Genomic DNA, 26,783 nt, shown 5'->3' with positions numbered 1-26,783 from the left:
TTTGGGGTCACCCACAGCCCCTGACCCAGTGTGGCATGGAGTAGCTACCTAGTGGTGCTCAGGAGGAGATGGGCCAACTTCAGCCACAGTGGCTTGTGAGCTGTAGAGCCTGGGACCCTGGGGAGGGGCCCATCTACTCACTGTTCTGTCCTGCTGAGAAGCCCAGCATTGCAGAAACTTCTGGATGGTGGTGTTTGCTTGGAGCCCAGTACCTAAACAGACACCCTGACCTTCTGCTGCTGTTTCCTCAGCTTTATTTTTTTTTTAAGTTTTTTATTTATTTATGAGAAAGAGAGAGACAGAGACAGAGACAGCAAGAGTAGGGGAGGGGCAGAGAAAGAGGGAGACACAGAACCCGAAGGAGGCTCCAGGCTCTGAGCTGTCAGCACAGAGCCCGATGCGAGGCTTGAATTCACAAACCGTGAGATCATGACCTGAGCCAAAGTCGGATGCTTAACCGACTGAGCCACCCAGGCACCCCTGTTTCCTCAGCTTTAAAGTGGGCACCCTCGATCATTGAGCCCCAAGTATGAAAATGTGAGTGGGGCCAGCCATAGGCGGGTGGGCAGTGTAGGGTGGAGGATGCCAGTGGACTTGACTCTCCTCCAGGTTCCCCTAATTTGAGGCCTGATGGGGCCTTTCTGTGGTATAAACTGGGTCTCAAATTTCTCATCTGTGAAGTGAAGGGCTTAGATTCTTCGACAACAGCTAAGCTCCCTCCTAGCCCTGAGACTTAGAGAATCCAAGGCTCAGCACCCCTTGGAGCAGTAGCCGCCCAGTGACCTCTAATCAACCTTGGCACATTCTAAGTACTCAGTAAGAACTTGTTGAACCGAACCCAGGAGATTAGGAGTTTCTCAGCAGAGCAAAATAATTCCCCAGTGGGGTTCTCCCCACAGCCTCAAGTAACCAGTTCCCACTGTCCACGGGCTCCCAGGAAACATCCACTTAGTGATGGTATTTAGCACTTTGTCCTAGAAGTAGATAAAGAGCTAGAGGATTAGGAGTCTGGGTTAACAGTTGGGGACAGAGGGGGCTCCTGGGTGGCTCAGTCAGTTAAGCATCTGACTCTTGATTTTGTATCAGGTCATGATCTCACAGTTCTTGGGATTGAGCCCCGCATGGCGCTCTGCACTGACAGCTCAGAACCTGCTTGGGATTCTCTCTCTCTCTCTCTCTCTCTCTCTCTCTCTCTGCCCCTCCCCTGCTCATGTGAGCTCATCCTCACCCTCTCTCTCTCTCTGAAAATAAATAAATAAACTTAAAAAAAGTAGTAGCAAAAAAAAAGTTGGGGACAGAGAAAAACCAGCTGCGTGGAACATTATTGGCCAAGCATGGTTGCTTTGAAACCTGAGACCCCACAACAACCCTCCCTAACCATCCCACCTCCGGGTGTGGTGGGGGGAACCACTGCGCAGCTGAGAGAACTCTGTCTTGGCAGCCACTCTCCAGCCGCTCACCTGCAGCCAAGGCTCTTAAGGAGGCCCCGGGGAGTCTGAGGGCAAATCCTACCTCTGCCTTTATAAAGGGGCCTGAGGAGAGGTGCTGGGGCTCTCCTGGAGCCCTCATGGGGGAGGCGGGACAGAGGCAGTTCCGCCAGTGTTCTCACAGACCCGCAGCTGTTCCACCCTGCCCCTGCCACGGTGAAGACCCAGCTGCCTGTTCCAGTCTCTGCGCTGCTGAGCCCCTCTCTCTCCAGTGCACTTGAGGACCCCCACCCCTCACACTACTCTCTCACATTCTTCCTTCTCATTCTCTCTCTCTCACACATATTCTCTCTCTCTCACACACACACTTTTCTCATACTGTATCTTTAATTCACCCTCAATATAGTCTTTCTCTCACACTACCTCTCTTTTCTCTCCCACATATAGCCTTCTCTCTCTACTACCCGTCTTTCACGCATTCCTTCCCTCTCTCTGTTTCTCTCCCTCTTCTCTCCCTACACCTCCCCTGGTGCTTAACTGGAAACAAAGTGAGTTTGTTGTGACCGGTGGGGAAGAGGACGTTTGGAGGCAGTGGCCAGGTCGGCAGCAGCAGAGACAGGCTGGGGCCAGAAGCCGTGCCGACAGCCGGAGACCTCAGTGCTCAGCTCTTCCAGGGAGCAGGTAATGCCCCAGACAGGGCTGGTTCAGGCGTCCTGCTCTCTGCCCTGTTTCATCTCCCTATTGGTTGTTCCATCTCTTTGTCTTCCTATCTGGCCTTTAACGGGAAGGGGATTCCAAACTTAGGGAAGAGTAGGCACAAGGATCCAAGGAGTAAGGTGCCCTACTCGTCAGAGAACTGTGTGTGGTGGTTAGGGTCCAGCATATCTGGGATTGGAGGGGGGTGCTGGGGTATCTGGGGTCAAGGGTAACTGGGTTCCAGGGCATCTGGCTGAGAAACATGATAGAACCTAAAAAGACAGGTAAGGGCCAGATCACAAGGGATGTTTTGGGCCAGGTCAGTGACCCTAGGCTCTAGGTAATACAGAGCCATTGAAGGCTTTTCACCCGGAGAGTAACCTGATCAAACCTACATTTTAAAAGAGTTGTTCTAGAACTCTGATTGCTGTGTCCTCTCAGAATCAGTCATAGGCTTCTCCCAGTGTAAAGAAAAAATGAGGTTATTTGTTCAATTGTTAGTTTTCTATAAAACTTTAACCTTTGATGTCTGCTGGCAAGTGTCAGCAATCCATAACCCAATGAAAAGATGATGTTTAAAGTAATAGAAAAATTCAGAAATAAAATTCATTTAAATGAGGCAGATTGAGCTATATACAGATAAATTAATAATTTCTGCTAAGTAAAATTATTTCTAACTCAAATGCAAAATATTTTATGGTGCTGCTCAAAGAGCACCATGACTCCCAGGAGTGTGTCATGTGAATATGTTTGAAATGTTTTAAAGGCAAACTTGGCTGCCACATAGGGAATAGGGTGGATCAGGCAACCAGAGGCAGTAGTGGCAGCAGGAGGCTTTTGCAGCAATAGGAACGGGAAATAATGAGAACCTGAGCCAAGATGGTGGCAATGGGTAGGAAAAAAGGGAGACAGCTGAAAAATATTTAGGAAGCAAGGGAAAGAAGTTAGTGTCTGATTGGACATGAACAGTGAGACAGAAAGAGGCTTCAAGAATGAGTCCGGTATTTCTTATCTGAACGGCTGGAGAGTTAGGGTTGCTATTATTCAAAACAGAATGGCAGGCATAAAGGAGCTGTTTTGAATATATTGAGGTCGACTTGAGGAGGCTGCAGAACTCCCACATGGAATAATCCAGTTGACAGTTGGAAATGTTCAATACAGGCAGGGCCCAGAGACATGGGTGACCTCATCTACAGGGTGACACCATAAAGAACACAAGATGGCCCAGGAAGAGCGTAGAAGAAGAGAGAAGAAGTTTAATGAGAAATCTTGGGGAAGACTAAGATTTAAGTGAGACAGGCAAGAGGGGCCAGGGAAAGATATTAAGGATTCCTTGAAGAGGTAGGAAAAAATATCAAGAAAGTGTTGTTACAAGAGCTAAGAGTAGCATTTCAGTTCAGGGGGAGCAGTCAGCACCACTGATGCCCCAGAGAGATAAGCCAGACCTGTTGGTTTGATTGGTTTTATTACTTTACTCGTTGAGAATAAGATAACAAGAGCGATCTGAGGGCAGAGTTGTAAACTCAGGTGCATAACATAAATGAGATTAGCAGAGTTGAGTAGGGAGCAGTGGGGACTGTGGCAAACTACAATGCATATGCCCATAACATTGTGTGTCAACAATACTCAGATAAAAGAACTTTAAAAAATGCATATGCCCACCTAAAGAAGGCAGCTATCATTCAGCTTTGGTTAATTGTTGCCAAGCAGGAATGTAGGCACAGTCGTCAGAGCATCTGAATTTTCAAGAAAAGTCAGAAATGTGGATTATTATATGAAATCCCACAATTCTTAGCAACAATTTCAAAAACTTTTATACTCTGTGAGAGCTGAACTAAACACGTCTTTGAGCTGCCAGTTGAAGTCTCTGCCTTAGTCAATGTCCTTTAGAGTAGTGGGATTGAGCCAGTTGGAGCAGGTTGGAAAGTAATTGGGTAAGGAGGAAGTGGAGACAGTAAGTGCTGACCATTCCTTCAAGAAGTTGGGGGGAAAGGCAAGCAGGAGAGCTGGGAAGGCAGGCAGGGTCATGGAAGAGTGTTATAGGGTAGGAAGAACTATTTATAGGCTAGGAGAAAAAGAGTGGAGAGATGAAGACCAAGGTAAGCAAAGGCTTGTTGATAAAATAATGATCCAGCAGAAGGGAATGAGTGGAGCCAGAGATTAAGTTGGAGGAAGGACACCTTTGTTCAAAAATGGACTACAAAGTGGTAAGGGTACAGAACTAGAAGGGAGAAGGTGATGAATCTCACATCTAGAGGCCTTTATTTCCTTGGTGAAGTGGATAGGAGATGGATCAAGAGGCTTGAAGAGAGGAGCAAAGGTTAGGAATGGCATCAAGGGACATGGGACATGGTGCTAACAAGGATGAGTGGGAGGTGGCTACACTTCTGAGACCTGCTGAGGGTGGAAATACTTCATTTTCTTTTTTTTGTTTTTAAAATTTTGTAATGTTTATTTGTTTTTGAGAGAGAGACAGAATCCAAAGCAGGCTCCAGTCTCCAAGCTGTCAGCACAGAGCCTGATGCAGAGCCTGAACCTACGAACCACGAGATCATGACCTGAGCCGAGGTTGGATGCTCAACCAACCATGCCACCCAGGCACCCCGAAAATCTTTCATTTTCACCATTGGGTGGGGCTCGTGAGCCTGGGTGCTGGGGTTGGTAGTAAAGGGGATCAGTACCTGTTACATTCTAGGCCCCATGTCATGTGTCTTATTCTCCTTATCTGAATCTCCTTGTTCCTCCCAACAACCCTGCTCACTCAAACTGAATTCACTCATGAGCAAGTGGCAACTCTGAGATTCATACCCATGTCTAGCTGGGTTGCAAGCTCACTGTGCACCTTGTCTCCACTATACCACAGTACCACACTGCCTCTCCCTGTCCCCCCATGACACTCCTGCACAGAGGAAGACTGGGCCAATGAATTCTTGTTTGGGTACTGGCTGCCTGGTTTTGCTGGGAAGTCAAGGAGTAAGAGTGAGGAGTATGATGAAAATGTAGTTGAAATTATTGACCATGGAGAAACCATGGAGAAATTAGGTGAGGGCCTGTAAGGATGATAATTTGAAGGGACAGAGGGGCTTGGAGGAAGGGGAAGACTTGATGAAGCCCAAGGGACAATTAATGAGAGACTGAACCAGGGCAGGGGCAAAGGGATTGGTGAGGGGGGACATATTTTCGAAAACTTTCTATATGAGGGTAGAGGTAAGAGAAAGTGGTAAGGTGTAGGTGACTCCAGAGTGTCTAGCCCATACAGTTGGTGGACAGTTATGCCTTTCTACATGCAAGGCAATGACATCATGTCATGCTTCTCTCTTGCTCACCATGGTCTAGACACAATGGCCAGCCCATTCTCACATCAGGGTCTTTGAAACACTCAGAGCACTCTTTTTCCAGAGATGCAAAAGTAATTCATTCTCATCTTCCAAGTCACAACTCAAACACATGCTCTTCAGAGCGGTCTTTCTTTCTTTCTTTTCTTTTTTTTTTTTTTATTTATTTTTGGGACAGAGAGAGACAGAGCATGAACGGGGGAGGGGCAGAGAGAGAGGGAGACACAGAATCGGAAACAGGCTCCAGGCTCTGAGCCATCAGCCCAGAGCCTGACGCGGGGCTCGAACTCACTGGACCGCGAGATCGTGACCTGGCTGAAGTCGGACGCTTAACCGACTGCGCCACCCAGGTGCCCCCAGAGCGGTCTTTCTTAATCAATCTATCTAATGTAGTTCTCTTGTTGTTGTTGTTGTTGTTGTTGTTTTTCCAGGACGTTTATCACTACCTGAAATGATTATTTATGCATTTGTTTACTTGTTTATTGTTTCTGCCACTAGAGCAGACATTCAAGAGAACAAGGATGTATGGACCTTCTTCACAGCTTTGTTTTCCAACACCTGGAACAATGCCTGGCACATAGTAGACTTTCATGAAATATTGAGAGAAAGGAAAGAAGGAAGGGAGGCAGGAAAAGGGGGAACATGTTTGGGGCAGAGTACATTTTCAGTGTTAGAATGCTGACTTTTGAGGTGCCTGAGAGACACCTAGGAGGTGACATCCAGTGGGCAGTTGGAAGGCAGACCAGGAGTGCAGGAATAGGTTGTCACTTTGGCCATGAAGAAGGTGGGCTCATGTGGCACACTGGTACAAGCACGTCCTTTTGCAGAGCTGACTGCCCCTTCAAGGCCAACATTGGGAGTTGACTGGTCTTGGCCCCAGTGAGAAAAGGAGTCCTTCTGGGTTTGTTATGCTGAAGTTGGGTCAGAGTTTTTCTCACTTTTCTGTTTCCTGTCCTTGCTACTTCCCAGCTTTGGCCATTTTCTATCCTTCTTTGATGTCAGCTACAAGACCCTGGAGTCTGAATGCAGGTTAAATCCTTCATCCCTTCTATCTCAAAGAATATCTCGCCCACATCCAACTGCAGAGGCATGAGTCTAGCTTTGCCCAGAAACTGGACTTAGTTTTACTAAATTCGGAAATACTTTTCTCTTGAACCCGGCTCCCGCTCCATTTCAATTGGCCCTGCAGCCCTCTGCCTCCCCCAGGCCATTCAGCAGACCCTGCTGCCCTCTTTTTGCAGGGTCTCCAGCTGCTGAGCAGCTCCAGGACATCCTGGGGGAGGAAGATGAGGCTCCCAACCCTACCCTCTTCACAGAGATGGACACTCTGCAGCATGACGGAGACCAGATGGAGTGGAAGGAGTCAGCCAGGTAAGGTGGAGTCCAAGGGAAGGGAGAAGGGAGCTTCCCACTACAGTCTGCCTGGGGCCCAGGCTGAGCTGACCCTCCTGGTGGGAAGGACAATTGACTAGTGGTATCTTGCACTTTAAGTTCTGCTGGGGCACTTCCTGGTCCCTAAAGACCTCCCCTTCTGCCTTCCCTAGTGTCCAGGACTGGGCTGGACACTAAGGGGCAAACAGATACTTATCACTTTGTCTTTATTCTCAAAGAGGTTAAAATCCAAGTGGAAAAGTAGAACAGACATCCATGAGACCATGAGAGAATAATACAAGGATATATATCGTTTCTTGTCAAATGGGTCAAACTAAATGTTGTAGGAGAAGGGAAAGCACCAAGGGGGTAGGGTAGGCAGGGAGGGCTTCCTGGAGGAAGGAAAATATATACCATGGAAAATCCAGGTGGGATGGCCAGTGGGCCTCTGAAGAAAAGAGACTCTGCAGAGTTTGGGGTGGGACAGGCAGAGTGGAGCTCTGGAGGCACATATTTGGCGGGGGTGGGGGGAGAAAAACTGTGTATATAGAGCAGTAGAAGGAAGAGAAGAGTCAGAATGCTGGAGGGAAACCACGTGGTGAAGTCATGCAGCCAAAAGAGGATTGGAGTAAGGAATAGTGCTGGCCATACACAGTGCTTGGGACAGAGTGGGCTTCTAAATGCACTGCACTGGTCAGCAACACCAAATGATGCCACGAGTCCAAGGAAAAGGAAGGAGGCAGCAAAAAGGGCCAATGAGAGAGGAGGGACCCTGGGAAGGAAGCTGAGAAAGTCCAGAAAATGGACCATACCAACGTTTCTCAACCTTTTTTTTTTTTTATTGTGCCTCTCGCCCCTAAGAAATTTTAATTTAAATTAACCTTATTAAATTGGAATTTGATTTAATTTATTCTAATGAGAGGAATTAAATACTAAGGGACATGATTCTGTGAGGTTGGCTTAAACTTTGGAGTGCCACAAACCATGGTAATACCTAAAAAAATTTTTTGCTCTCCCGAGACCTCTTTGGAGCTGATATTTCCCTGGTTGAGAATGCATGGACTAACTTCCACCTGTGCCTAGGACTAGTTCTGCCTGGGAGCCACCAGGATACCCAGATCCTGGCAGCTGCTCCAGCCATGGCCTGGGATCCTTCCTCACCCACCAGCAGTCACTCACCTGGGAAGTAAATTGCTCTATGGAGCGAGGAAGAGGAGGTTTGGACGTCCTAAACCTCCTCCTTCCAATCTCTCCTGGAACAAACGCCATTCCCTGCAGGCCTCAGGGAAGGAATGAATTCCTAGCCTCATGGCTGGCCCCAATCCCTGTCTGGAAACCCCTGAACCTCTATTTATCAGCCATTCAGTGAGCTCTTTTATATGCTAAATAATTTATGGGCTCATTTCCCTCAAGCTGCCCAATGACCCTGAGGAGGTGGGAACTATTATTATCCCCATTTTATAGATGAGGATACTGAGGTTTAGAAGGGCAAATAGTTTACAAGGGTCAGAGTATGCAGGTAGTTGAGTCTGGGTTATAGCCCAGGCCTGTCTGACCCTAACTTGAGGGCTTATGTACTTTGTCATGCTTTCCCCATTTTCTCTGCTACCTCCTTCCATTTCCTCCAACTTCCAGGGACTCTGTTTGTATTTCCATGGGAAGACATAAGTCTGGAGGCAATTCCGCTGGGATGGGAAATAAATGGAGATAGCCACAGAGACCAGAGCATCTATTCAGGGCTGAGAAGAAAGGATAGGACATTTCAAATGACCAGAGCTCAGTCTGGGCTACTGTGGCTTAATGCCTCTGAGGAGCTAGTGCTTCCCATCACTTTCTTGTCCAAGGTGGGCAAGTAAAGAGATGGAACATTGCGAAGGGTCTTCTCAGAGACCCAGTAAGGACTGAGTGCCTTCTTTCCACTGGGCAAGGTCTGCATCCAGGATCACTGGCAACAATTACCAGGACAGACCTTCCATGAGGGCCTATCACACTCACCCACAGAGCCCTTGCTAAGAAATCCTCAGGGCCCTCAGAGACCCAATTGTCTGCCTCTATAGACAATAATAGTGCTTCTAGTTTCTCTGAGAATGAATCCATAGAGCCTTCTACACTATGAACTGTATAATGAAACTAATAAACTGTAGGTTATGATGTTTCTAGAGGGAGGCTCCTCCTGAAATATAAAGGGATATGATCTGACAGTTACCATCTGTAAGCTGGTGGGTTTCCCCATAAGCTAGGCTTTGAGGATAGCATTTGAGGAGATCCTGGAAGGGTCCTGAATGGACCTCAAACTAATAATGAGAGGACAGTAATGACTAAAAGAAGTCCAAATGGCTTAACCCAATTCCAGATGTGAAAGAGAAGTAGCTTGGGGGCCAATGTGGGGCAGGAAACAGTGGGGAAAAGAGGAGCTCAGACCTCCCTACCTCCCCTTTCTCTACCTTGCCTCCTTTAATCTTTTCTCCAGCTAACGCCATCAGGTTTCCAGCTCACTGTTGGAGGTATGACCAGCAAGCTTGTAAAAAGATCAGGGGAAAGGCTTGACCATTGGCCAACAAGTCCACCTTGGCCTGGACAGTTGTGCCGGAGACTCCTCCAGGCAAACTGCAACAGTAGAGGTGCTTAGGGCCAGGCCACACCCCCACGAAAGAATGGGAAGCATTTCCCTCAGCTGACAGGCTGTGAGATCTACTCCGGGAAGCCAGAGGTCTTAGAAGTTTCCAGAATCCAAGAATCTGCAAATCCCAGTGGGTTCTGGGGCTCCTTGGGGTAACAGGAGAAAATGATGGTGTTTCAGGGGTTGACAACCCCTCACACAGACACTCAGGCCCTGGGAGGGTTGCAGGCCTATACCCACATCAAAGAGAATGGAGGAGGGGACCCTTTAATAAAAGTACTTAATTTGCTGCAGGAGTGTTTGCTTTATTGAGTTAGGAGATTAACAGTAAAAATCTCAAATCCGCAAGGAATTTTCCCTGGTGGTGCTTTGTCAGGGGTTATTAGTTTGGGGGATGTTTTGAGCCCTTGGAGAAGGAGTCACCCCTGGATGGATTTAAATGGCTTTTTGAGCTCCACTGAAGCTTTGCTCCTGTGCACATGATGGGGACTGTGTGTGCAGGCGTCATTTCTAATGTGATCAATGCTGGTAGGTCAGGCTGTTAATAAGATAGATTTTTACTAACTCAGTCTCTTTAGCATTCCCAGGAGGAAAATGCAGCTGGCTGTTTGCTGATACTGACCTTGCCTGAAGGGAGGGCTGGGTCAGGTGGGTGGGGGCACCCTCCCCCCACCCCTCACTTCTAGCAAACAATTTACCCAGAATTCCATCCTCTCTCAAGAGTCTGCCTGGCTGCAAGGACAGAAAGAGAAGGAGAATGACCTGGGCTGGAACCCACCCAAGTGTGGAGAGTCCTTTGAGGTTACTCAGAAATAGCTGGAGCTTAGAGCCTTCCAAGAGTTCTGAAAGCAAATTCCAAATCCAAGCTGCCTCTGATCTCAACTCAGAGAAAACCAAAAGAGTGAACTTTCCAGAGGTTCTTATGAGACACATATGCATTGAGAACATTCCTGCGATGACCAGGAATGGGCAGAAAGAAGGGCAGGAAAAGTGGGTCAGCTTAGTTGGGTAGAACCATATCAGTTTATTTTCAAAAGCATCCTACATGTGGAGATGTTTGCACACTCCCGTGTGACGGAGGGGAAAGCCTGAACTTTGCCTCAACTTTGAAACTGCTCCCACTTAAGATCTTGAAGAATGCCCTCCTAGTATCATTTCCCTGATTATCTGGAGTAGAATCCACCCCCAGACCTCTGGTCTCACCACTTACCTGGGATCATGCTTGTGGGGCCAGAGCCGCCTACTTGTATGGAGTAAAGCAAAGTAGGAAGCTGAGAGCTCTTAGCACAGAAGTCAGGAAACCTCCTTCATTCATTTAATATTTACAAAGTGTTTACTGTCTGTAAACCTGAGCCAGGTGCTGGAGATACAAAAATGAACATGACAGATGCCATCCCTGCTCACTTGGGCTTTCAGTCCAATGGGGCACAAAAGGCATATTATCCAAACAGGCATTTGATGAGGGGGGTTCTGTGAAAGCACAGTGTAGGGACACCTAGCCCAGACAGCAGGGGCTAAGAAGACATCCAGGAGGAAAAGGTGTTCACACTGAGACCTGAAAGTTGGGCCAAAGTTAACCAGGAGAGGGTATCGAAAGGGGAAGAGGAGAAGCCTCTGGAACACAGAGGAAGGGGCAGAAATTGCCTGTGGCTGTGCTAGAGTAAGGGCTAATCGTGGAGGGCCTATGCAGGCCATGTTGTGGAGCTTGAATTTGATGCCGAGAGCTTTGGAGGGCCACTGAGGGGGAGAGGAGCAGGATTGTCTGTTTGAGAGAGTCCGCTCTGGCTTCAGTGTGGAGAATGTATAAAAGGAGGCAAGACTGGGCCTGTTAGGAGGCTGGACTAGGTGAGAGATGAGACCCTGGACCAAGACATTAGCAGTAGGAACAGAGAAAGGGGGTGGATTTGAGACCTATTTTTTTAGCATATAATTTTATATATATATTCCTTTTAGATATATTTTTTTAGAACAGTTTTAGATTCACAACAAAATTGAGAAGGTACAGAGTTCCCATATGCCCCCTGCCCCTGAACATGCATAGCCTCCCTTGTGACTGACCGACATCCTCCATGACAGTGGTACATTTGTCACTACTGATGGGCCTACATTGACACATTATCACCCAAAGTCCATAGGTTATGTTAGGGTTCACTCTTGGTGTTGTACCTACTATGGGTTTGGACAACTGTATAAAGACATGTAGCCACCATTATAGTAACATACACGGTAGTTTCACTGCCCTAAAGATCTGCTCATTCATCTCTCTCCCCTCCCTAATCCCTGGCAACCCCTGATCTTTTTACAGGACTTGAGACCTATCTTAAAGGGTAGAATTTTGATAGGACTTAATGACAGATGGCATATTGGGAAGCAGGTTAGTCAGGGAGATGCCCAGGTTTCCAGGTTGAGCAGGTGGGGGACTTGTGGTAACAATTTAGGAAACACAGGAGGGGTAGCACATTTTTCTAGTGTTGAGTGATTTGTTTTGGTGGAGGTTGTTGATGAGTTCCCTCTGGACATGTTCTGTTTGGGGAAACTCCAAGTGGAGACATCCATCAGGTCATTATATAGATATGGAGGTCTGTAGCTCAGTAGGGAAGCATGAATTTGTGACTGATGAGCATCTGGATAGGAATTAAATCCATAGACAAGGAGACTTTCTAGGGCAGAACCCCCAGGTCACTCACATTTAAGGGATGGGCAGAGGAAATGGGATCCACAATGGACACTGAGGAGCAGCCAGAGAGGTCAGAGAGGAGCACGAGGAGTGCTATGTACTAGAAACCAGGGGCAGGGAGACATTCAGGATGGAAGGAGTGGCCAAAAGTGGGGGAAGAACTGAAGAGTATCCAGAGAATGGAGAGATGAGAGCAGTCTCAGGTGGGATGGGGCAGCAGGTGAAGAAGAGGGTCAGAAGGACGAGGGTGGGTACGGTTGAACAGTTCTCGCAAGATGCTTGTCTGTGAAAGGCAGCAGTTAGGTCTCTCAAGGGAGGCTTTTGTTCTTTGTGAGCAGGAGAGATCTGAGTATGCTGACTGCTGACAGAAAGGAGCCAGGTGAAGGAGAGTGGTTTAAAGACGCAAGAGTCAGAAGAGAGCTGTTGGGTGGAGGGTGCGGGGCTCTGGGCCTGCAGCTAGAAAGGCTGCTAGCCATGTGACAGGTCCCAAGGAGTAGAGGGCAGGGCGGCTGCAGTGAGGCTTGGGGGTTCCTAGCAGAAGTGTAGGGGGCTGGTAATTCCCAGACCCATCTCTCGTTGGAGGAGACAGGGGAGCAGAAGAGCTCCTGCAGGAGCTGTGGGTTGCCAGGTTCAAAGGCAGGTAAGCAGTGCCAGGAGCCTCCTGTTTTATTGCAGTGGAGCCATGCATGGAGATTTGTGGTCAGATGAAAGTTTTTAAGGTTGTTTGACTTTGACTAGATGCTTATTTCCTGGTCTGAATAGTCACACCATTATTATCAAGCCATTTTCACATCTAATATCTAACATAGTCCTTCCCTGTCCCTCCACTAGTCAAACATTGATACCTGACACTTATGCCGGGCAAGTGGGAAATAGTGATTGTATATGAATAAGAACTTGGATCAAGGCCCAGGTAGAAGTGGGCAAAGTTCCCCCAGGCCTCAGAGGCCCTGGTTTCAACTAGTGCTCTCACCTGTGAGCTGTGTAAACACAGAATAGGGGCTATGCCAGGGTGTCTGTGCCCCAGGGATTTATTTAGTGATCACTTACAGTTAGCACACAGCTCAATGTGGGGGCTGCATGAGGCCTAACACACCAGAAGGAGCCACCTTCATAGGGCCTGCCATTGGGTGGGAGAAGCACCAGTCTGCATCTGTGTGGACAGCCAGGCAGTGACACAAGGCCACCACCTGGTGGACTCAGGATGCTAAGATAGGATTAGCTGACCAGTGAGTGGGATAGGAAGGCTAGCTATGTGAGGAGAGAGGGCAGGAGTCTTCCCAGATGTGGCTTGACTGGCTGGCAGTTCCTCAGAACCCCTAGAAGCTAGTTGGCAGGAAGGGTTACCTCCCCACAACTGAGGACATCCTCGGGTGGCCCCCACAAATGCAGTTGTCAAGAAGGGAGAAACCCCACCATCAGACCACTTTGCTTGCCAAGATGCCCGTTGATTCATCCACATATATATTTGTATGTAAATATGTATTCATCTAAGTCCAAGTATATAATATTTTACTTTTAAATATCTAAATATCTATCTATAACTTATTATGGAAAATTTCAAACACAAAAAGTAGAGACAACAATATAATGAGCTCCCATGTATCTATTACCCAGCTCCATCAAAGATTAATATCAATTTTTCTCCATCACTTTTTTTGTTTGCTTTTAGGAATTCCATTTTGTTGTTTGTTTTCACCACAGTGTTTTAAAGAAAATCCCAAGGGTACCTGGGTGGCTCAGTTGGTTGAACATCTGGTTCTTAATTTCGACTCTGGTCATGGGTTGTGGGACTGAGCCCCACATCAGGCTCTGTGCTGAGCATAGAGTCTGCTTGGGATTTCCTCTCTCTCTGTCTCTATTTCTCTCTCTCTAATTAAAAAAAAATAGAGAAAATCCCAGACATTAGAAACATCTTAGTACACATCTTTATGAAATTAGACTTCTTTATAAACACAACCACAATGCCATTATATCTCCTTAAAAAGTTGAGAACAATTCCTTAATATGATATTTCGTCTACATTCAAATTTCCCTAATTGTCTCAAAACCTCCCTTTAATGTTGGTTTGTACAACTTCAAATCAAAACAAGGTTCACACATTGATTTTAGTGGTTATGTCTCCTGTCTTATTAGGATAAGAACTGTCAGACTCTGAGATGCTGAAGGAATAAACCTTCCTGAAAATGCTTTGTCAGTCAGGAGCTCTTTGTGCTAAAGTCAAGAGCTTTCCCATCTGATATGTCTAGCTTCACAACCATAGTCTAAGCTCAAGTGAGCTGTCAGGGCCTGTGTAGGATGCCCAAGGGAAAGGTAATGCCCCTGTCATTGTTAGGACATTTGAGACTTCAAGTAACAGACACCCACCCAAGCTAACCTACACAACAGGAGGAGGCATCAGCAGAACATAGGCTGACCTCACGGTACCCAGGGATGGTCAGATATCTCAAGGCTTGGTCCCAGGAAACCAAGCTGTCCTTTTTCTCTGCTTCTGGCTCTACCTCTCTCTGGGCAGCTTCTTTATTCTCTGCAGCTGGCTTCTCCCATTTGTCCCTATCCTTGGCCATTCCTTAGCTTCCGTGTTTACATCTACTCAAGGGACCATTCCACAATGCATAGCCATTTCTCAGTCCCAATTCCTAATTCTTCAAAGAGCATTGGATTTGCCCAACTTTGGTTGTCCCATCACTGTGACCCAAATCAGAGTTATGGGGAGGTATGGGGAAGGCTGGCCATAGTTTGGGGAGCATATCCCCATGTATGGAAGCAGAGCAGACACCCCAAATATGTCTTTTTCACATGTATAATAGTGAATATATGTGCTTTATGTACTCTAGTCTTTGGCCACAGTCATGTGTCTAATGCCAACCAGAACTTTAAGAATTCTTCAAGTCACCATGAGAGTATATGTGGTGGAGTATTGCAAATCTGTCCCCCCTCTTAGACAAGCACCTCAGAGATCATATCCTATCTTTGTACATGGATATCTACTGTCACTCCTGCTCTATATCAATTCATAGGGCTGTGGAAAAGTGGAAGCTCTAATCTGTGGGTCTAGGAGAACTTCGGAAAGTTGATCTTATCCACACCTTTCTTCTTTCATTCTAAAAATATGTTAGGGGACGTTGTGTTAGGTCCTGTGGGAGAACTGAAATGAGTCAGGAATGAATCTCTTCTCAAGACGCTTATGATCTATTGCAGGTGTCAACAAAATTCTTATAAGGGACAGATAGTAAGTATTTTAGGCTTTCTGCTCATATATGATCTCTCCTCCCTCTTTTTCTTCTCCTTTTCCTCCTTTATTACTACCCTTTGAAAACTGTAAAAACCATTCTTAGCTAGCTGGTCATACAAAAGCAAACTGTGAGGCACTTTTAACTCCTAGGACATGGGTTTTTTGACTCCTGATTTAGTGTAAAAGGCAGGCATGTGCTCATATACATAGATAACTAAACCCAAGGGGAGTGCTGTGATGTAGTGAGAACAGACCTCTAGAGTCAAAAGATTTGCCCCTAAACATTGTCTTTTATAAGCTGCATGACCTTGAGCAGGTTCATTATCCTCTGAGTCTCCAGTCTCCTAACGTGGACAGTGTGAATAGTAACAGACCTTCCTCAAGGGGCTGATTTGAGGATAAAATGAGATAATACATGTAAAATATTTGGTATAACATCTGGTGCATAGAATGTGCTCTGTAAACTTTAGCCACCGTTATTATGGTAAGTGCCATGTGACAAATGACACAAGATGGGATGGGAGGTCAGAGGAAGGAGCAGTCTCTTCAAGCTTTGCCTTGGAAGAAGTGGCCTTTGAACTAGGGCCTGAATAGCACAGGTGAGAGAGAGAGAGAGCACCCAGGTAGAGAGGAGGGCCTTTCCTGAGAGGCAGTGAGGAACAGGTGCCAACAGACTCTGAGGGAGACTGACAAGTCTATAAATTACATTCCTTTGGGAGTAATTACAAAAACCTCCTGGACACACAAACAAGTGGCCTTTAGAGAGATTTGTCTCCAGAAGCCTTTCCCTGAAGGAGCCAGTAAGGGATTTGCTAATAGCTGTGTCTGATGGCATTCACTAAGCTCTGGGCTCCCCCTTACCCCTGAATGAAGACATGATGTACAGCAGGATGGACCCTTCACCAGATGCATGATCTTGGGCACAGAGTAACCACCCCCATCCCACTCAACACGGCTCCTGGAATGATGCACCTCTGCCTCATCCCTGCCAGCTGACTACTGGGTACTCTTTCTGAGAAGTGGGTCTCTGGCAGTGCCCAGATCGCACTGGATAACCAAAGGCCCTTAGAGGGGACTCCTATGCTAGCAAAAGGAAAGACTTTCAATCACAGGAAATTAGTCAACCATGAAAGCATGCGGGGTTCATTCCAGAAAAGTCTATGACAGAGGTGTCCACTTGTCTGGTCCCAGACCCAGGCAAATCTCATTTACAGAAATGGAAGGTTCCAGACATTTTATCCTGAGTCTTTAAACATTTGAGTCACTTAGCCTCAATTCTGATTCTATATCTTTCTGATGATAATTTGGCTTTCCCTATGCCTCTGCCTGTAAGGAGAGAATGCAAGGGTTGCAAGATGACAGTACCTAACCCCTATAACCGTTGTAAATCTCATTGTAAATTTGGGCTAATACATCAATCCTTGTGAACTTGGTTAACATTAGTTAGTATCCTTGGACCTAATCATCTCTGGGACGATATGAAGACAAATTTCCGAACCTGGTCTTGGGTGGAAACAACTTTTTATATTATTTCAGATACATTTTTTTAAAATAGGCTCCACGCCCAATGTGGGGCTTGAGCTCACGGCCCTGAGATCAAGAGTCGGATGCTCTACTGACTGAACCATCCAGGTACCCCACTCCACATACATACTAATGGTTTCTCACACATCTCCAGGAAAATTTTTAATTGGTCCGTAGGAGAATTAACACTGGCCTTTGGTTTCTGCTGGAAAAGTCAAGGTGTTAATATGACTCAAAGTTCAGTTAAATAGCTTTGCTGGATGATAGGGGAGAACACACATTCACATTACTTTTAAGAAATCAATCCATTAAAGTCACAAAATTTATTACCAACTGGCCTTAGCAGCAAGCAAAAACTATGTCTTGATACTTTGTAACTAAAACGTGGAAGTCAAGTCTTTGGACAATGGGTGATGGAGTAGGGATGAGAGAGTTACAGAATAAGGTCAGTGAGGGAGGCCGTGTAGATGGAGAATTACCACACTGTGGGCATGTACTTCTCAACTTTTAGGTGAGTAAACATAACTTCATCTAAGCAATGAATTCGTACAAATATAAGTCTTAAACGTTTTGAAGCAACATAACCTTAACATTAAAGTTCACATTCTATAGATTACATTTTTTTAATCTTCGAATTTAGGATTTTCTGAGAGGAATTTTTGTTAAGTTTATTTATTTTGAGAGAGAGAATGTGCACAAGCTGGGGAGGGGCAGAGAGAGAGGGAGAGAGAGAATCCTAAGTAGGCTCTGGGGTGTCAGCTCAGAGCCTGATGCAGGGTTTGATCTCTTTTAAGGGGAATTTTTGCAAACAAATTAACCAGGACACAATTTAATGGTGATTATATGCAAAATAAGCACAGAAAGAAAGGACCTTCACCCCAATCAGAATTTCTCCAGATTTTACTCTTATATTCTCCAGACATATTCTATATTCTCCAGATTTTACATATATATATATATATGTATGGGTCTTCCTTTTAAAAAGACCTAATGTCCGATTCTCAGGCCCTTGAGATTCTGATGTCATTAGTCTGGGGTTCAGCCTCAGATGTTGGAATTTGTAATAAGCTCCCAGATGACACTAATGCAGGGGAGGTGAAGAGCCACAGATGCACTAGCCAGGGCAGGGTCAGTGGGGGTTAGAATTTAAGTCTCCATCTGAGGATGGAACTAGAATTTAGGTCTCCTAGTTTTTAGCCCTTTCCAGGGCCTACAAGGAGAACCTCCCTCTTCTTCTCACATCCTGAGTTGAGTATTGGAAAGCCTTGGCTGTACTGGTAGCTTGCCCCATGACACTTTTTATCATTCTTGGTGTAAACTGAACAGCGACTTCTCTAATTGCATCTGTGATTGAGTTTCTAGTCACAGAAAAGGCCTCAATTCCAGACCCTCTTTGCGTGACAGAGAACTGCTTTCTGTGACATGTGACTCTTTAAGGTTCTGTTCAGCTCCATCCCAGACGGGAGAAGGGCATCTGGTGCCCTGCCCTGGCCTGGACAAAATCCCTAGAGTTCTTTTCCAGCCCGGAGATTTTCTTTCCGCTTGACCTGCTTCTCCAACTCTAATTCCCCACCTTTTGAAGCCAACTGTGGTGTAAAGATCACTTTGCAATGAGTTGTTTGGGATTACACATTAACCATTTTATCAGGCTTCTGAGTGTTTTTAAGCCAGGCTTTGGTCAAAGGCTTTCTAAAATGCCCATTCCTTTATTCATTCTGAAAAGTGGTTAAACATTTTACTATGGAAAATTTAAATGTATACAAAAGTAGTATGTAGGAGAATGAATCCCCATGTACCCATCACCCAGCTTCAGTGGTTACCAGATGATTCATGGCCAATCTTGTGTCTCTACCCCCTCCTTGCTGCCCGCCCCTCCACCCACACTGGATCACACTGACACAAATCCCATACACCATATCATTCTATCTGCAAATATTTCAGTGTGTGTTTCTAAAAGATAAGGCCTCTTTCTTCCTTCCTTTCCCATTTTCTTATTATGATTAAATATGGTACTATCTTAGCTATTTTTTAGGTGTGCAGTTCAGTGATTTTAAATACATTCAGCCATCACCACCATCCATCCGCATGGTTCTTTTAACTTATAAAACTGAAACCTGGTACCCATTGAACAGTAACTCCCCCTATATTCCCCTACTCCAGCCCCTGGAAACCACCATTTTACTTTCTGTCTTCATGATTTTGACCACTCTAGATGCCTCACAGAAGTGGAGTCATACCATATTTGTCTTTTCATGCCTGGTTTATTTCACTTTGCATAATATCCTCAAGGTTCATCCATGTTGAGGGACGTGCCAGGATTTCCTTCCTTTTTAAGTCGCAATAATATTCCATTTATGTATATACCACATTTGGCTTATCCATTCATCCATTAGTGGACACTTGGGTTGCTTCCACATTTTAGCTATCATGAATAATGCTGCTGTGACCATGGGTCCTGATCCGCAGACTGTCTTCAAAACCCTGTTTTCAATTATTTGGTGTAAAGGCCTCTTTCTTTTTTTTTTTTTAATGTTTTTTTTTTCAACGTTTATTTATTTTTGGGACAGAGAGAGACAGAGCATGAACGGGGGAGGGGCAGAGAGAGAGGGAGACACAGAATCGGAAACAGGCTCCAGGCTCTGAGCCATCAGCCCAGAGCCCGACGCGGGGCTCGAACTCACGGACCGTGAGATCGTGACCTGGCTGAAGTCGGACGCTTAACCGACTGCGCCACCCAGGCGCCCCAAGGCCTCTTTCTTTTTAATACAACCATAATACCACTGTCACATATTTTTTCTAAATGACACTAATTCTTTATTTTCACAGAATTATCTAGGCAGTGTCTATATCTCCCAGATTATCTCATATTTTTAAAATATAATTGGTACACATACTGCATTTGGGAGATCTGTCTCTGAAGCCGTTCACTACAGGTTCCTCCTCTTTCCCTTGTGATTGTTGTCATTGCTAAAGAAGCAGCATTTGTCCCATATGCTTTCCACATTCTGGATTTTGTTGTGTCTCTGTGATGGTGCTTAACCTGTTCATCTGCCCCTGTATTTCCTGTGAATAGGTGGTTGGGTCCAGGCTTGTCTGATTCCTGTCTGAGGTGTCTGCTTCTATCAGGAGGCAGCTCCTGCCCCATTGGTCTATGTGTGTGTTTGTGATGTTACTAGACTATGACGATCATTGCTTAGATCATTCTAAGTATTTTTAAGCACACTTAAGCCCTATGATTGTGTCTTTTCCCTAGTCATTTCCTCATAACTGGACTTCACCCAAAGTGATCAGTGAGGCCTCACTGCCCTAAAGCAGGAAGGAGCAAGCATTTAAAGACTGTAAGGGAACACCAGTGAGGAAACAATGGTCCCTGTCCTCAAGAAACTTGATGTCTATTTGGGGGAAGCAGGTATCTATCAAAATAACCAGGAAACACAATTGACTACAATTAACTGTTTGTTTTAGTCTCTGAGCCCCACAAGTCAAGAACATTATGTAGGACAGTCTATTGCAGAGTTGCCTGGGTTCCATTCAGGTATTCTGATGTAATAGATCAAGATAGATCTAGAAATCAATATTTCTAGAATAGACCTAGAAATCAAGATTTTAAAAGCATCTTAGGTATTTTTCTGTGCACCTAAATTTAAGAATCATCATCCTAAGACAGTGGTTCTTTTTAGAAATGTTTTTAATGTTTATTCATTTTTTAGAGAGAGACAGAGTGTGAGCTGGGGAAGGGCAGAGAGAGAGGGAGACAGAGAATCCAAAGCAGGCTCCAGGCTGTAAGCTGTTAGCACAGAGCCCAACGTGGGCTTGAACTCACAGACTGAGAGATCATGAACTCGTCAAAGTCAGACGCTTAACCAACTGAGCCACCTGGGTGCCCCCTAAGACAATATTTCTTAAAGTGTGATCCCTAGATCACAGCATCAGCATTATCTGGGAACTTGTTAGAAATGTCCAAATTCTTGGTGTTCCCTCTCTCTCCAAAATTAATAAATAAGCTTAAAGAAAGACTGACAATGCCAGGGTTTGAGAGACTTCAGAGAGATGTGAGGTTTCCTGTACGTTGGTGGAAGTGTAAATTGGCAGAAGCTTTCTGGAGAAGAATTTGGCAATGCATATCATACACTTAAAAATGTACAGACATAGCAGTTCCATTTCTGAGAGTTTATCCTAAGGAAATTATGGAGTCGGGCCAAGAACATTCAATCCAGCCTTGTATATGATAAAGAATAATTAGAAATAACCTAAATGTCCACCAAGTGAGGATTATTTATATCAGTTGTCATCCATTCACACAGTGAAATACTAAAGAGCCTTTAAAATGATATCAGTATTTATAGACATGAAAGAATTAATGTCCAGTAGATATTCTGCCTTTTCAGTGGTGTCATTAATGCAAAATTGTGTATGTGCCCATGTACACATATGCATTTATACACACAGAGATCTATAATGGGAGTCATCAAAATATCAACCACGGTGTCCTCTGGTTGGGAGATCTTTGAATGCCTCTACTTTCTTATCTTTTATTGTTTCTAAAATGACAAAAGCAATATTCTTTATTTCTACATTAATAGCTAACACCAACAGAATGAGCATTATATGTCAGGCACTGCTCTGATTGCTACTGTTAATAATTAATAATATTAATTAGTTAATGCTGTTATTCCTGTAGAAAACAAAATGATAAGGTTCATAGCTAGTAAATGATGGAGCTGGGATTCAAACCTGGTTGTCTGGCTCTATAGGCTGCGCTGTTGCTACATGAATTAACCCAAACAGAGTGAAAGTCTCTTAACCCCTCCCCCACCAGCAAACCCACTCCTCTCCCCAGAAGTAACCATCTTGTTAACCATTTGACAGGTAGCCTTCCAAAGCTTCTGCCAGGCACTTTTAGACACACGTGGCCAAACAAATAGATGTGTGTTTGTTTGTTTGTTTGTTTCTTTCTGAAATGGCATGGTATTATCTTGTCAGTATGCATAATTCATCCTCACACTTTTGACCTCTGAGAGGTATTCTATGGCAGGGATGCAGGGAATCAATGTGACGATGGCCCTACTGGAAACTGGCGGTCTCTAGTTCTTCACCTCAATGGACAAAGCTGCAGTTGAGTATTCTTGTAGACATACTACTGTGATATTTCTGCATTAATTTCCTAGAAATGGAACCATTACAGCAAAAGACATGCACACTAAATGTTGAAAGCAGCTGCCCAGTCCCCACACCAAGACCATGCTGCTACACAGCATATACACACATTGTGTTTACATACACATGCACTGTGCATGCACATCTACTAAGTTAGTGCCCTGCCTGTATCCCCTTGTGTTTTCACCAACACAGGAAGTTGTCAGCCCTTTTCATTTTTGCCAATAGGAGAAATAAAGAATGTCATTTAATCTCCAATAATGTAAATGTCCTCAATTACCAGTAAAGTTGAAAATCTTCTTGGCCCTCTTCATTTCTTTCCAGAAATGTTTGGTCGTCATTTGGGTAATTTGACTTTTTCTTATTAATGTGAAGGAGTTTTGTTATAGTATAGATACCAGTTTTTTTGATGCCCTGTGTGTTGTAACAGTTTTCCCACTATGTTGCATTTCTTTGAACTGTGTCTTATTTTGTAATATGGATGTTTTAGTTTAGTTTATTTTTATGTAACAAAATCTGTCCATTTTCCCCCTTGTGGCTTCACATCTTGTCTAGGAATTCTTTCTGTACAACTAAGAATATAAGAAGACTCTTTCATATTCTCTTCTAGTATATTTGTATTGTTCTTTATACATTTTAAATTATTTATTTGAATTGTGGTGAAATATATAAAACATGAACTTTACCATTTTAACCATTGTTAAGTGTAAGGTTCAGTGGCCTCGGGTATATTCACACTGCTCTGCAGCCATCACCACCATCATCTCCAGAACTTTTATCATCTTGCAAAACTGAAACTCTCTACTGTCTCAAATTCCCACTCCCCACTCTCCTCAGTCCCTGGTAGCCGCCACTCTGCTTTCTATCTCTGTGAATTTAACTATCCTGGGTCTCCATGCAAGTGGAAATCATATAATGTTTATCTTTAGGCCTCGCTTATGTCACCTAGCATAAAGTTTTCAAGGTTCATCCATGTTGTAGCATGTGTCAGAGTTTCCTTTCTTTTTAAGAGTCAATAATATTCCATCATAGATTTAATTTTATGTTTAGATTTTAACCCACGTAGAATTTAATACTGTGTTTGGTGAGAAGTAGGTTGAGAGGTTACAGTTTTTTTTTATTTTTAGGTTGGTCATCTTTTAAACAACTCCTATAAAAACCCACATTCCCATAGGGGGCCCAGGTCTGCTTCTGGACTGTTGTTCATTGATCCTTTTGTCTACATCTAGACTGGAAATAAACTATTTTAAGTACTCCAGCTTTTCGGCAAGTGTGTTTATCTGCTAAAAGCATGTCCATCCGTTCTTCTTCCTATTTAGCCTTTCTTCAACCACTTTTAGACAAACTTCAGAATTAGTCAGGGCCCCAAAATACTCTCTTAGGATTTTGACTGGAATAGCTTGAAGCTACCCACTAAATTGGGGTTGACATCTTGCAAAATGGAGCCTGCTAACCTTGCTCTCCTGGCAGCTTTCCAGGCTGTGTGGTGCTGCCCTCTGCAGGGGAGATACGGGTCACTCCAGCCACGGCTGCCTCTGTCCAAGGCCATCTCACTCTACTCCTCAACTCAGCCTCTGATGCCAAGTCTTCCAGAAAGAACAAATTCCAACACATCCTTGGTTTAATTTCTTTCCTTCCCCAAATGACATTTGTATTTTAACATGAACTTTCAGAACCAAAACCCAGAGTGGACGTGTAGAATCTTCATGCCCCGCAGTAGAAGCCATGGGGAAATATTTTTTTGTCAGGAATGCTTTCTCTGCTCCCAGCGAACCACACCACATAAGGCAGACACTGAACACATGTGTGACCAGCCCTGAGTAACCAGGTTCCAGTTGATACTTTAAAAAAAATTTTATTTAGTTAACACACAGTGCAATATTGTTTTCAGGAGTAGAATTAAGTGATTCATCACTTACATACAATACCCAATGCTCATTATACGTGCCCTTCTTAATACCTATCACCCATCCAGCCCATCTCCCATCTACCTCCCTCTATCAACCTTCAGTTTGTTCTCTATCGTTAAGAGTCTCTTGTGGTATGTTTCCCTCTCTCCTCTTCCTCCCCACCCCCCACCTTCCCATATGTTCATCCAAATTCCACATATTGGTGAAATCATGGCATTTGTCTTTCTCTGACTTATTTCGCTTAGCATAATACATCTAGCTCCATCCATGTTGTTGCAAATAGAAAGATTTCATTCTTTGTTACGGCTGAGTAATATTGCATTGTGTGTGCGTGTGTGTGTGTGTGTGTGTGTGTGTGTTTATCGATTCATCAGTCAATGGACATTTGGGCTTTCTCCATTGTTGTTGATAATGCTGCTATAAACATTGGGGGACATGCACCCCTTCAAATCTGTATTTTTGTATCCTTTGGGTAAATACCTAGCAGTGCAATTGCTGGATCATAGGGTAGTTCTATATTCAGTTTTTTTAGGAACCTTCATATTGTTCTCCAGAGTAGCTGCACCAATTTGCATTCCCACCAATAGTGCAAGAGGCTTCCCCTTTCTCCACAACAACACCTGTTATTTCTTGTGTTAATTTTAGCCATTGTGACAGGTATGAGGTGGTATCTTATGGTTTCGATTTGTATTTCCCTGATGATGAGTGATGTTGAGTATCTTTTCATGTGTCTGTTAGCTATCTGTATGCCTTCTTTGGAGAAGTGTCTATTCATATCTTCTGCCCATTTATTCACTGGCTTATTTGCCTTTTGGGTGTTGAGTTTGATAAGTTCTTTATAGGTTTTAGATACTGACTTTTTATCAGATGTGTTATTTGCAAATATCTTCTCCCATCCCATAGGCTGTCTTTTAATTTTGTTGATTGTTTCCTTTGCTGTGCAGATGCTTTTTATCTTGATGAAGTCCTAATAGTTCGTGTTTGCTTTTGTTTCCCTTCAGAGATGTGTCTAGTAAGAAGTTGCTCTGGCTAAGCTCAAAGAGGTTGCTGCCTATGTTCTCCTCTAGGATTTTGATGGTTCCCTGTCTCACAATTAGGTCTTTCAGATACTTGGGGTTTTTTTGTTTGTTTGTTTGTTTTTACAAAACAGCTTTATTATTATATTTTAAGGTCAACTTCCCTCATTTTAAATGTACAATTAAATAATTTTTAGTAAATGTACAGATGTGCAACCATCACCAAATCCAGTTTGGGAACATTTCTGCCACCCCAAAAAGATCCCTCATGCCCATTTATGGTCATTCTCTGGATGTCACTGTGCCCTAAGCATGCCATCATCAGAGGAAGTGGGGATGGAGTGAGGGAATTCCCAGGATTCTCTGCCTGTCAGTCTAGCACCAGTGTCCCAACAACATGCAGCAGATGAGTTGCAGGCCAACATCCCTCGCCCTGAGGGGAACTAACAGGTGCTCCTCCAGAGGGTGCTGGCCACACTGAGCCCCATCCTAACCCCTTTCAGGTGGATAAAGTTTGAAGAAAAGGTAGAGGAAGGAGGCGAGCGCTGGAGCAAGCCCCATGTATCCACATTGTCGCTGCACAGCCTCTTCGAGCTCCGGACCTGCTTGCAGACGGGGACGGTGCTGCTGGATTTGGACAGTGGCTCCTTACCACAGATCATAGGTGAGGCAGGGACCACTGGGGCCCCTGAAAGCCATGGCCGCCCTATGCCCACTCTGGGTCTGTGTAGCACCCACTTGATCCTGCAGAAACCAGGCTTTGGGTCTGACGCTCCCAAAACAGTCTCAGTCCCATGTAGAGCTCCAATGGGGAAAAGACCATCCTATGAATGCCATCCAGCAATGGAGCAAAAAGAAGATGGGCTTTCTAGTGTTCTCAGAGACATCTATTGCCATGGCAACCTGTTGCTTGTTAGAGTAAATGGATCATCATTCATCTTTAGGAAATTAGCTCTTATTTAGTGGAGTGGTGAAGGAGGGGGTGGCTCACCTTATTATCCCTAAAACGTCTTATGAATTTTGTTCAGAAATTTGCCACCAGTATTTTGCCTGAAATACGTTTCTAAAAGGAATTCATGTTAGGACTAAAACCATTGAACACAGTAGTTTTGTTCTTCTCAGGGTATTTCGTTTATTTTTCACAATAGCACTGACAGAGCATAGAATTTTATATACACATACATACACACAGACACACACACATGTACAGACATGCACATACCCAAAGGTTGTGACTTGCCCATGTTTCTGCAGTTTGTGGCAAGCCAGGACTATTTCCACATCTCCTGCTTCCTTTAGTCACTTTTAATCCCATTAATAACAAATGAAACTGAAGACTCCCATACCCCTGGTCATTCTGTCCCACATGGATGAGGCATGTCTGTTCCCCACTTAGATGATGTCATCGAGAAGCAAATTGAGGACGGCCTCCTGCGACCAGAGCTCCGGGAGAGGGTCAGCTATGTCCTCCTGAGGAAACACCGTCACCAAACCAAAAAGCCCATCCATCGCTCCTTGGTTGACATTGGAAAGTCCGTCTCTTCCACCACCAGTGAGTTGGGCCATATGCTGGTGGGCATTGGGCATGTGGGGGCCTGTGTCAGGTCCCAGCCTCCAGGTGAGCTTTCCTCGGTGGCTGCAGGGTCTTAGCAACTTGGAGTCTCCCTGGACTTCATGATCCTGGAAAAATTCTGAGGTTCTGGGGATCCCTCAGCCTCCTTCTCTAGCAGGCCTGCAGAGACTCCAGCCATATCCCAAAATTATCCCCACCACCAGAGCAGAACCATTCCTAGGAAGAGAGTTGGTTCTCAGCCT

The 26,783-nt window shown here is 44.8% G+C and overlaps 1 protein-coding gene across 4 annotated transcripts in view; it reads left to right on the top strand.

The window, feature by feature from the left end:
- SLC4A5 (solute carrier family 4 member 5) overlaps positions 1-26,783 on the top strand; it is a 110,155-nt gene that overhangs the window by 36,960 nt on the left and 46,412 nt on the right. For 3 of the 4 annotated variants that reach the window (XM_043603726.1, XM_043603723.1, XM_043603724.1), the window contains 3 exons: positions 6,700-6,829; positions 25,472-25,632; positions 26,365-26,520. In XM_043603726.1, coding sequence (XP_043459661.1) covers positions 6,700-6,829; positions 25,472-25,632; positions 26,365-26,520 — 447 coding nt within the window. Of the gene's footprint in view, positions 1-1,509; positions 2,109-6,699; positions 6,830-25,471; positions 25,633-26,364; positions 26,521-26,783 lie in introns of those variants that run through there. The other variant, XM_043603725.1, reaches the window with a different exon arrangement.

This window comes from Prionailurus bengalensis, chromosome A3, assembly GCF_016509475.1.
Source record: "Prionailurus bengalensis isolate Pbe53 chromosome A3, Fcat_Pben_1.1_paternal_pri, whole genome shotgun sequence".
NCBI classification, from domain to species: Eukaryota; Metazoa; Chordata; class Mammalia; order Carnivora; family Felidae; genus Prionailurus; species Prionailurus bengalensis.
The sequence above is the reverse complement of the archived record's forward strand: the minus strand, read 5'-3'. Positions and strand labels throughout refer to the sequence as shown.